The following is a 12,651-nucleotide window of genomic DNA, read 5'->3' as shown; positions in this document are numbered from 1 at the left end:
GTATACAGTAATTACATAGATAAAATTGGGCTGGGCATAACATTTTCAATAGATGGTTCAGCAAAAAAACGGAACGGAAACGGAAGACATACGGATGCATTTCCGTATGTGTTCCGTTTTTTTGCGGACCCATTGACTTGAATGGAGCCACGGACTGTGATTTGCGGGCAATAATAGGACATGTTCTATGTTAAAACGGAACGGAAAAACGGAAATACGGAAACGGAATGCATATGGAGTACATTCCGTTTTTTTTGCGGACCCATTGAAATGAATGGTTCCGTATACGGACCGTATACGGAACGCAAAAAACGTCCAGTAAACGGGAAAAAAAAACGCCCGTGTGCAATAGGCCTTATAACATGGTTATAAGAGAAAATAATAGCATTCTTAATAATGCTCAGAAGTCCTAGGTAGATGGGCGTGTTCAGTCTAAAAGAGGCGCTACCCTCAATATATACTACAGGAGAATTTAGACTAGAACCTTCAGAATCACAGGTGCATATCCATGAAGCAAACGTAATAATAAAAAAACAAAATGGCCGCACACCACTATACATGCAAACAATAGAGCTAAGAAATGGGGGTCATTCTAAATAAAAGTGGTACAAAACCTACTATAAATGAGTCTATGGAAGCTCTTAGCGCACATATTTGATCAAACGTGTGTCGGGCCCATCTACCAGGCGTCAAGGTGGCTTCCGCAGATGGGTCCCTAACACTAATATACTGCCTCTCTTTGGACTTACCTAAGCCTACAATATTCGGGGCAGTGTAGAGACCAGCTACATACGTACTCTGCTCAGAAGTCCCAGGTAGATGGGCGTGTTCGATCTAAAAGAGGCGCTACCCTCAATATATACTACAAGAGAATTTAGACTAGAACCTTCAGAATCACAGGGGCATATCCATGAAGCAAACATAATAATAAAAAACAAAATGGCAGCACTGTATGTGTTTAAACACCATCTGCCTCTGATAAGGGACAATTTTTGGAAGATTTTTAATATGAAAAAGCATAACACATTTGATGGTGCAGTATAGCGCTGGGGACTGTGACTTAAATCCCAGTGCCGTACAGCTATGGCGTGCTGATCAGCAGCAGGGGTCCGGCTGTTCCCGTGCCCTTGCGGTATGCACCAGCATTGGTGAAAACACTGATGCCGGCGCATTAACCCTAGCTGTGCAGCAGTCAGCGCTGACTGCAGCATGTGCAATGTCTGTGGAGGGAGTCCTCATCGGATGGTTAGGAAGGCAGCCTAATGCTTTCCATAGGCATCGTAAGCTTGGTGTAAGCTTGGTCTCACAGGCAAGAAGGTGTAAGTGTATTACACTGTGTAATACAGTTACAGCCAATGAATTACAATACAGATGTATTGTAATGCATTGTACAGGGGATCAGACCCCAAAAAGTTGAAATCTCATAGTGGGACAAAAAATCAAGTTAAAAAAAATGAAAAAAGTGTTTTAAATAATAAAAAAAAAATATGTTTTAAGTTAAAAAAGCGCCCTTTTCCTATAATTAAGTTATACAAAATTGTAAAAAATAGGAAAAGTAGACATACTGTATTAGGTATCGCCATGTCTGTACCGGCCGGCTCTATAAAAATATCTTATGACCCATCCTGTCAGATGAACACTGTAAAAAAAAATACAACAAAAAAGTGCCAAAACAGCAGTTTTTTGGTCACCTTGCCTCACAAAAAGTGTAATACCAAGCGATCAAAATATCGTATGCACCCCAAAATGGTACCAATCAAACCATCATGTCCTCCTGCAAAAAATGAGACCCTACCTAAGACAATCACCAGAAAATAATAATAATATGGTTCTCAATGGCAACACAAAAACAAGATTTTATTTTGTTCAAAAACTTTAAAAAAATAAAAATAATATACATATTAGGTATTAATGTGTTCGTAAAGATCTGCTCTATAAAAATATCACATGATATGCCCTCTCAGGTGAATGCTGTAAAAAAAAAAAAAATGTAACCAAAACAGCCATTTTTTCACCTTGCCTCACAAAAAGTGTAATACCAAGTGATCAAAAAGTCATGTGTACCCCAAAATGGTACCAATAAAACCTTCATCTCATCCTACAAAAAATAAACCCCAACATAAGACAATCACTCAAAAAAAAAAAACCAATGGCACCCGTACACCAATCCATCAAAATCTGTGCTGCAAAAGCCATATGGCACTCCTTCCTTTCCTGCCATGTGCCCCCACAGCAGTTTACCACTAGTGTTGAGCGCGAATATTCGAATTGCGAATTTTTTTCTCGAATATCGCAATTTCGAGATTTTGCGAATATTTAGAATATCGTTCTATATATTCGCGAAATCGAATATTCGTTTTTTTCTTTTTTTTTTTATTATATTTTTTTCTTTCCCACTTCCCTAAAATTGTTCTTACCTGTCCTTTGGATTCCTGGCTTCCTGGCTGCTCCAGTCAGTGGCGTTTTCAACTTACTGCTATATTCCATATTAGCTAAATTACAATCTAATCTATATGTGTATTTTACGAAATTTCGCAATAGTCGCAATTGCGATGCGAGTAATATAACACGAAATATTCGCATGAAGATTTCAACTTAGCACTGCTATACTTCATATTCTAGCCTAATATGGAATATAGCTGTGCTAAGTTAGCACTGCTATATTCCATATTAGGCTAGAATATGGAGTATAGCAGTGCTAAGTTGAAATCTTCATGCGAATATTTCGTGTTATATTAGTCGCATCGCAATTTCGACTTTTTCAAATGTTCTTAATATTGCTCTAACTTCGTCTTTTAGAAATTTCGTAATATTGCTCTAACTTCGTCTCTTAGAATATTACGAATATTCTAAAAGACGAAGTTAGAGCAATATTAAGAAATTTCGTAAAATACACATATAGATTGTAATTTAGCTAATATAGTGCTATAATCCCTTTTTTTTCCTGTAATTTTTTTTTGCCTCTTCTGAACCTAAGTTTTGTAAAATATGTACACTATTAAAAATTATTACTATAGCAGTATATTAGCTTAAATACAATCTATGTGTATTTTACGAAATTTCGTAATATTGCTCTAACTTCGTCTTTTAGAATATTACGAATATTCTAAAAGACGAAGTTAGAGCAATATTAAGAACATTTGCAAAAGTCGAAATTGCGATGCGAGTAATATAACACGAAATAGTCGCATGAAGATTTCAACTTAGCACAGCTATATTCCATATTAGGCTAGAATATGGAATATAGCAGTGCTAAGTTTAAATCTTCATGCGACTATTTCGTGTTCTATTACTCGCATCGCAATTTCGACTTTTGCAAATGTTCTTAATATTGCTCTAACTTCGTCTTTTAGAATATTCGTAATATTCTAAGAGACGAAGTTAGAGCAATATTACGAAATTTCGTAAAATACACATATTAGCCTAGCCATAGTCATTAGCATAGGAACGTTGCCTTATACTATCAAGAGAAATTTTCGCAATATGCGAAAAAATAATTTCGCAATAATTGCGAATATTCGATTTCGACGAATATAACACGAATATTCATGCGAATATTCGCGAAATATCGCGAAATCGAATATGGCACCTCCCGCTCATCACTATTTACCACCATGTATGGGGTGTTGCCGCATTCAGGAGAAAATGGGTAAAAAATTATGGGATGCTTTTTCTCCTGTTACCCCTTGTGAAAATGAAAAATTCGTGGCTAAAACAACATTATATTGGAAGAAATTAAACTTTTCATTTTCATATGTTTTCTCATGTTTCCAAATTCCATAAAACGCTTATGGGGTCAAAGTGCTCATTGCACCCATTAATATATTCTTTGAGTGTATTTTCCAAAATGGTGTCACTTTTCGAGGGTTTCCACTCTTGGGGTACGTCAGGGTCTCTTCAAATACAAAATGGTGCCCAAAAACCATTCTAGCAAATGGTGCCTCCAAAAACCATATGGCACTCCTTTCCTTCTGACCACTCCCATGTGCCCCTACAGCAGTTTACCATCAGATATAGGCCTATTGCACACGACCGTATGGCTTTTTCAGTGTTTTGCGGTCCGTTTTTCACGGATCCGTTGTTCCGTTCTTTGTTTCCGTTGCGTTTCCGTTTTTGTTCCGTTTTTCCGTATGGCATATACAGTATACAGTAATTACATAGATAAAATTGGGCTGGGCATAACATTTTCAATAGATGGTTCAGCAAAAAATGGAACGGAAACGGAAGACATACGGATGCATTTCCGTATGTGTTCCGTTTTTTTTGCGGACCCATTGACTTGAATGGAGCCACGGAACGTGATTTGCGGGCAATAATAGGACATGTTCTATGTTAAAACGGAACGGAAAAACGGAAATATGGAAACGGAATGCATACGGAGTACATTCAGTTTTTTTTGCGGATCCATTGAAATGAATGGTTCGGTATACGGACCGTATACGGAACTCAAAAAACGGCCAGTAAACGGGAAAAAAAAACAGCCGTGTGCAGGAGGCCATAGGGTATTTCTGTAAAACTGCAGAATCAAAGTAATGTATATTGAGGTTTATTTTGCTGATAACCCTTGCTGTGTTGCAAGAAAAAATTGATTAACATTAAAAATCTACAAAAAAATGAGATTTTGAAATTTCACCTCCATTTTCTTCTAATTCTTGTGGAACACCTCAAGGGTTAAAAAAGTTTGTAACATCAGTTTCTAAAATGGGGTAATTTATGGGGGGTTTCCATTATGTAAGCCCCTCAAAATCACTTTATAACTGAATTGGTGCTAAAAAAAATGGTTTTGGAAATTCCAACATCCTAAAAAAATGAAATGACATTTACAGAATTATGCCAACATAAAGTAGACATATGGAAAGTAATAACTAATTTGTGAGGTATCACTATCTGTTATAAAAGCTGAGAAATTCATATTTAGAAAATAGTGAAACATTTTCCAAATTTTCTCATATTTTTTTATAAAAAAAAGGTAAAGCATATTGACTCAAATGTATCACTAACATGAAGTACAATGTGTCATGAGAAAACAATCTCAGTATGGCTTGGATAAGAAAAGGCTTTCCAAAGTTATTACCACAAAAAGTGACACATGTCAGATATGTAAAAATCAGCCTGGGATTTAAGGTGAAAAGTGGCTCAGTACTGAAGGGGTTAAACAAGCTGTTTGTTGATACTGTTAGGCCCCTTTCACACGGGCGAGTATTCCGCGCGGATGCGATGCGTGAGGTGAACGCATTGCACCCGCACTGAATACCAACCCATTCATTTCTATGGGGCTGTTCACATGAGCGGTGATTTTCACGCATCACTTGTGCGTTGCGTGAAAATCGCAGCATGCTCTATATTCTGCGTTTTTCACGCAACGCAGGCCCCTATTCACTATTATTTTCCCTTATAACATGGTTATAAGGGAAAATAATAGCATTCTGAATACAGAATGCTTAGTAGGTGATCAATTGAGGGTTAAAAAATAAATAAAAATTAACTCTTCTTTACTTGTCAAAAGATGAACTATCGGCTAGGACCTGTGGTGACGTCAGATCACATGCTCCAATCACATGGTCCATCACCACGGTGATGTACCATGTGATTGGAGCATGTGATCTGACGTCACCAAAGGTCCTTTAGCCCACAGCTCATCATTAAAGAAGTAAAGAAGAGACCGGGAACTACGCGAACAAGAGGAGAAGGTGAGTTAATTTTTTTTAACCCTCAATTGATCACCTACTAAGCATTCTGTATTCAGAATGCTATTATTTTCCCTTATAACCATGGTATAAGGGAAACTAATAACATCTACACAACACCAAACCCAAACCTGAACTTCTGTGAAGAAGTTCGGGTTTGGGTACCAAACATGCACGATTTTTCTCACGCGATTGCAAATGCATTACAAAAAATCGCGGGTGTTCCCGCAACGCACCCGCACCTTTTCCCGCAACGCCCATGTGAAAGAGGCCTTAGGCCCCTTTCACACGGGCGAGATTTCCGCGCGGGTGCAATGCGTGAACGCATAGCACCCGCACTGAATCCTGACCTATTCATTTCAATGAGTCTGTGTACATGAGCGTTTTTTTTTCACGCATCAGTTCTGCGTTGCGTGAAAAACGCAGCATGTTCTATATTCTGCGTTTTTCACTCAGCTCTGGCCCCATAGAAATGAATGGGGCTTCAGTGAAAAACGCATTGCATCCGCAAGCAAGTGCGGGTGCGATGCGTTTTTCACTGATAGTTGCTAAGAGATGTTGTTTGTAAGGCTCCATTCACACGTCCGCAAAATGGGTCCACATCCTTTCCGCAATTTTGCGGAAAGGGTGCGGACCCTTTCATTCTCTATGGGGACGGAATGGTTGCGGACAGCACACAGTGTGTCCCGATTTTGGGTCCGCAGCTCCGCAAAAAGATAGAGCATGTCCTATTCTTGTCCGCAGCTTGCGGACAAGAATAGGCATTTCTATGGGGGTGACGGGCTGGTGTGTTGCGGACCCGCAATTTGCGGGTCCGCAACACACCATGGACGTGTGAATGTAGCCTAAACCTTCAGTTTTTTATCACGCGCGTGAAAAACGCATCAAAACGCATTGCACCCGCACGGAAAAAACTGAACAACTGAACGCAATTGCAGACAAAACTGACTGAACTTGCTTGCAAAATAGTGCGAGTTTCACTGAACGCACCCTGAACGCATCTGGACCTAATCCATCACGCTCGTGTGAAAGAGGCCTTAGGCTGGGTTCACACGAGCATGTCCGGATTAGGTCCGGATGCGTCCCGGTGTGTTGCGGCAAACCCGCGCGAGTAGGAATGCAATTGCAGTCAGTTTTGACTGCGATTGCGTTCCGATGTTCAGTTTTTATCGCACGGGTGCAATGTTCACAGAAGTTCGGGCTTGGGATCGGTGTTCTGTAGATTGTATTATTTTCCCTTATAACATGGTTATAAGGGAAAATAATAGCATTCTGAATACAGAATGCATAGTAGGTGATCAATTGAGGGTTAAAAAAAAATAAAAAAATAAACTCACCTCCTCCGCGTAGTTCCCGGACTCTTCTTTACTTCTTTAATGATGAGCTGTCGGCTAAAGGACCTTTGGTGACGTCAGATCACATGCTCCAATCACATGGTACATCACCACGGTGATGGACCATGTGATTCGAGCATGTGATCTGACATCACCAAAGGTCCTTTAGCCGACAGCTCATCAGAAGAGACTGGGAACTACGCGATCAAGAGGAGAAGGTGAGTTATTTTGTTTATTTTTTTTTAACCCCTCCAGCGCTATTTTACTAAGCATTCTGTATTCAGAATGCTATTATTTTCCCTTATAACCATGTTATAAGGGAAAATAATACAGTGAATAGACTGTCACCTAGCAACCATGCGTGAAAATCGCACCACATCCGCACTTGCTTGCGGATGCTTGCGATTTTCACGCAACCCCATTCACTTCTATGGGGCCTGCGTTGCGTGAAAAACGCAGAATATAGAGCATGCTGCGATTTTCACGCAACGCACAAGTGATGCGTGAAAATCATTGCTCATCTGAACAGCCCCATTGAAATAAATGGGTCCGGATTCAGTGCGGGTGCAATGCGTTCACCTACCGCATTGCACCCGCGCGGAAATCTCGCCCGTGTGAACGCAGCCTTAATGTTGAATTTGCCCATAGCAATGTATGTCAGTGTCACTCTGATATTATTTGCTATTGCTGTCATTGAATTCAAGAGTTAGGCCTAGTTCACACGAACGTTTTTTTTGCGAGTGTACTGGCCGTTTTTTTGTGTTCCGTATACGGTCCGTATACGGAACCATTCATTTCAATGGTTCCGCAAAAAAAACTGAATGTGTTCCGTATGCATTCCGTTTCCGTATTTCCGTTTTTCTGTTCCGTTGAAAGATAGAACATGTCCTATATTTGGCCGCAAATCACGTTCCGTGACTCCATTAAAATCAATGGGTCCGAAAAAAAAAAGGAACACATACGGAAATGCATCCATATGTCTTCCGTATCTGTTCAGTTTTTGGTGAACCATCTATTGAAAATGTTATGCCCAGCCCAATTTGTTCTATGTAATTACTGTATACTGTATATGCCATACGGAAAAACGGAACGGAAACACAACGGAACTCAAAAACGGAACAACGGATCCGTGAAAAACGGACCGCAAAAAACTATAAAAGCCATACGATCGTGTGAACTAGGCCTTAGCAAAGCCTAGGCTAGATATTCAGTGAACGCTGTATATACATTGTATATAAAAATTTGTTTTTTGGTGATTGTTCATAGTATACACTGTACGTATCATCACAGGGAGCTGTAAGGGTTGGTTCACATCACATTTTATGCCTCTGAAGATTTTTTTTTTTTTACAATGGAACTCAATGATGAGTGGATGCCACTGTATGGCGTCCGTCTGAGGCATCTATTTAATGTATACGTTTTTTGTATAAGTTAAACGGATGGAAAAAAATATGGGGCCAGATATATCATTAGGCAACGTCACTTTTGTGGAGTGAAATAGTCGCAAAAAAATGTGCAAATCAAAATTTTGCGACTTTTTTGTGACTTTTTCAAGCCAAGCGCCAAGCAGTCCAGTTTTGAGTAAATGGGCGTTTAGGCTTATGCAAATGATTGGCTAGACAAATTTACTATTGCGACTTTTTAAAAAAGTCGCAAAAAAGTCCCAATTTCACTCCAGCGAGGACCATGCTTATCTTTTGAGACTTTTTAATAGAACATGCGACTTTTTCATAAAAACGTGCGACTTTTTCGTTAAGATGTGCGACTTTTGTAAAGCTGCTTACTGACTGATAAACAGTCAAACCACATTTATTACAGTCTTAAAGGGCCGATCATAAATCTGACTTGGCTAAAACTGACTTTAGCCATATGTTAAAGTGGAGTGAGCCGTCAGAGGAATGATAAATCTGGCCCTTGATGCAAACCCAGCCGAGCAATGTCTCCTTTCTCAGCTCACCATGAGACTGTCTGAGGAGAGAAGAGGCAGAGTGAAGCTGCCTGTGATGATATTTAGTAAATGCCACTATGTGATCACCATGATTCGTTTTATGGTGATCACATGATAGGCGACACTGCTAAATTGTCCTTTATCGCTCTGTTGGAGAGCATTGCCTGTGCAGCAACAGGCTTGATTCCAAGTGCCATACATGTACGATGCTTTGGAGTAAAGCCTAGGACCAAGGTACATACAGTTACAGCAGTTGGTTGCACCTGTGGGGAGAGCAGTCACCCACTTTTTCATAGCTGATTAGGAATGTACCTCCCCTGCCAGATTACGCCCCTCAACCTTCTACATTATACTGTGTTCATAGTAATGTAATAACTACTGCATTTCTACAATTGGTAATAATACCTACGGTATATGATACTGATATTTTATTTTATGTCACAGGATTTTCCAAACAATACACTGGTGAAAAATCTAACAGACAGAGATCTGCAAAATCTCCCAGTTGTGGTAAATTATTTCTTTTATCAAAATTAGATGTTTAAAGTGTACTTTTTTCCCATAGTATGCAAATATATAGTAAGATTTCAGTTCCAGCGCACAATTTTGATACAATGAAAAACTTCTCTATTGCAATGTATTGAATTATTAAAGGGGCTATCCAGGTTACACCACAATCCCATGCGGCAGCCATTTTCAGGATCACATGCTGTTTGAACTGGCAGACAGGTTCAGGCTGGCAGACCCCAGGCTGGGGTCACGTGACCAATGTACAACACGTGATCCCCGAAGCAACATAACACTGAGATCAGCGAGCCAGGCAAGATTCTTTTTGTTTGAAGTTTAACAAATTTTTGAGAGACTGAGAGAGAGCCTATAATAGAAATGTGTGTTTCTCAACAATATATATGTGTTGTCTAAGGGATACTCTTACCCATTATGGAGAGCCCCTAGTAAGTTGTATGCCAGGCATTGCCCTTCTAGGTTTCTGGAAAGATATTCAAATTAGCTTTCCCAAACCTATCTGATGCCAGCAGATGTTAGACATGATCATTTGCATAAATTTTCCCCAGAAGTCAAGAGGAGCGTTGTCTAGCCTACAATAGTCATTACGTATATCAATAGTCCGTAATAGAAATAGTACCCACCCAGAGGTTCTCCCTAAGGCCTTGCAACTTGAAAAGTTTCTCTCATCAGCTTTTCTCTGATAAAGGGCTTCTTTCTCCTCCTTAGTTATTTTTCTAGCTTTGCTACATAAGCATATTAAGAAGGCAAGCCTGCCAATTCACTGTGTGAAAATAATGTGGTGCTTCTATTGCTATCTCTTTACTGTTTACCTACTTGCTGTGTATTAGCAAATATACACTGCTCAAAAAAATAAAGGGAACACAAAAATAACACATCCTAGATCTGAGTTAATTAAATATTCTTCTGAAATACTTTGTTCTTTACATAGTTGAATGTGCTGACAACAAAATCACACAAAAATTAAAAAATGGAAATCAAATTTTTCAACCCATGGAGGTCTGGATTTGGAGTCACACTCAAAATTAAAGTGGAAAAACACACTACAGGCTGATCCAACTTTGATGTAATGTCCTTAAAACAAGTCAAAATGAGGCTCAGTAGTGTGTGTGGCCTCCACGTGCCTGTATGACCTCCCTACAACGCCTGTGCATGCTCCTGATGAGGTGGCGGACGATCTCCTGAGGGATCTCCTCCCAGACCTGGACTAAAGCATCTGCCGACTCCTGGACAGTCTGTGGTGCAACGTGACGTTGGTGGATAGAGCGAGACATGATGTCCCAGATGTGCTCAATTGGTTTCAGGTCTGGGGAACGGGCGGGCCAGTCCATAGCATCAATGCCTTCGTCTTGCAGGAACTGCTGACACACTCCAGCCACATGAGGTCTAGCATTGTCTTGCATTAGGAGGAACCCAGGGCCAACCGCACCAGCATATGGTCTCGCAAGGGGTCTGAGCATCTCATCTTGGTACCTAATGGCAGTCAGGCTACCTCCGGCGAGCACATGGAGGGCTGTGCGGCCCTCCAAAGAAATGCCACCCCACACCATTACTAACCCAATGCCAAACCGGTCATGCTGGAGGATGTTGCAGGCAGCAGAACATTCTCCACGGCGTCTCCAGACTCTGTCACTTCTGTCACATGTGCTCAGTGTGAACCTGCTTTCATCTGTGAAGAGCACAGGGCACCAGTGGAGAATTTGCCAATCTTGGTGTTCTCTGGCGAATGCCAAACGTCCTGCACGGTGTTGGGCTGTAAGCACAACCCCCACCTGTGGACGTCGGGCCCTCATATCACCCTCATGGAGTCTGTTTCTGACCGTTTGAGCAGACAAATGCACATTTGTGGCCTGCTGGAGGTCATTTTGCAGGGCTCTGGCAGTGCTCCTCCTGTTCCTCCTTGCACAAAGGCGGAGGTAGCGGTCCTGCTGCTGGGTTGTTGCCCTCCTACGGCCTCCTCCACGTCTCTTGATGTACTGGCCTGTCTCCTGGTAGTGCCTCCATGCTCTGGACACTACGCTGACAGACACCGCAAACCTTCTTACCACAGCTCGCATTGATGTGCCATCCTGGATAAGCTGCACTACCTGAGCCACTTGTGTGGGTTGTAGACTCCGTCTCATGCTACCACTAGAGTGAAAGCACCGCCAGCATTCAAAAGTGACCAAAACATCAGCCAGGAAGCATAGGAACTGAGAAGTGGTCTGTAGTCACCACCTGCAGAACCACTCCTTTATTGGGGGTGTCTTGCTAATTGCCTATAATTTCCACCTGTTGTCTATCCCATTTGCACAACAGCATGTGAAATTGATTGTCTCTCAGTGTTGCTTCCTAAGTGGACAGTTTGATTTCACAGAAGTGTGATTTACTTGGAGTTACATTGTGTTGTTTAAGTGTTCCCTTTATTTTTTTGAGCAGTGTATATAATTATAGATCCTGCTGTCTCACTTCAATGGGGTGGCTCCTTCCTAGTCACCTGAGAAAACATCATAGCAGAAATAGACAACACCTTTTAGGTCTCATTCACACGGGCGTCGCGTGTGAGGGCCGGACAAGATGTGGCCAAAAAATTGTGACCAAAAAATTGGTTTCATGTAAGTACAAACTTTTTCATAAATTCGAACCAAATCACGAACTATTAGAACCAATTCACTCATCGTTAAAATTGGGCATAATTGAACCTGGTATCACCCTGCACATGTGGTATGCTGGAGGGGCACTGTGACTTGTCCCTGCAGTGGAGGCTGAGGACATGGTGGAGGATGAGGAGGCAGAGGCGGACATTTTCACAGGACCAACAGCGTGACAGCGTGGAGGCTGAAGTGGTGTGACCTGGCCAAGTTGCTGGTGTGGCTGTGCAGCAACCATATGAGTGTCCTCTAGCTGCTCGTCCTCGCTGTATAGTGGAGCTGAGCCCACAGCATACAATACTTCTCTGGGTGAGGGAACAGCAAAGGACAGAGGCAGGTTGAGGACACAGGGCCTGCTCCCAAGCGATGCCAACTAAGGGTTGTGTCTGACGAACCCACCGACTGTTGGCTGGGGGTGTCTGATGTCACTTGGGATGAAGTTGATGATCGAGTTAACCAATCAAAAACCGCTGGGTTGCTGGTCAAGACACGACCGCTAGATGACACCGGGAGCTCAGGCCTCTCCC

General features: G+C 41.4%; 1 protein-coding gene across 2 annotated transcripts in view; it reads left to right on the top strand.

The window, feature by feature from the left end:
• Nucleotides 1-12,651, top strand: part of LOC120990317 — a 563,944-nt gene that overhangs the window by 122,319 nt on the left and 428,974 nt on the right. For both annotated transcript variants that reach the window (XM_040419049.1, XM_040419048.1), the window contains exon 4: nt 9,414-9,479. In XM_040419049.1, the coding sequence (XP_040274983.1) occupies nt 9,414-9,479 (66 nt within the window). The remainder of the gene's footprint in view (nt 1-9,413; nt 9,480-12,651) is intronic.

Source organism: Bufo bufo, chromosome 2 (assembly GCF_905171765.1).
Source record: "Bufo bufo chromosome 2, aBufBuf1.1, whole genome shotgun sequence".
Taxonomy (NCBI): Eukaryota; Metazoa; Chordata; class Amphibia; order Anura; family Bufonidae; genus Bufo; species Bufo bufo.
The sequence above is the reverse complement of the archived record's forward strand: the minus strand, read 5'-3'. Positions and strand labels throughout refer to the sequence as shown.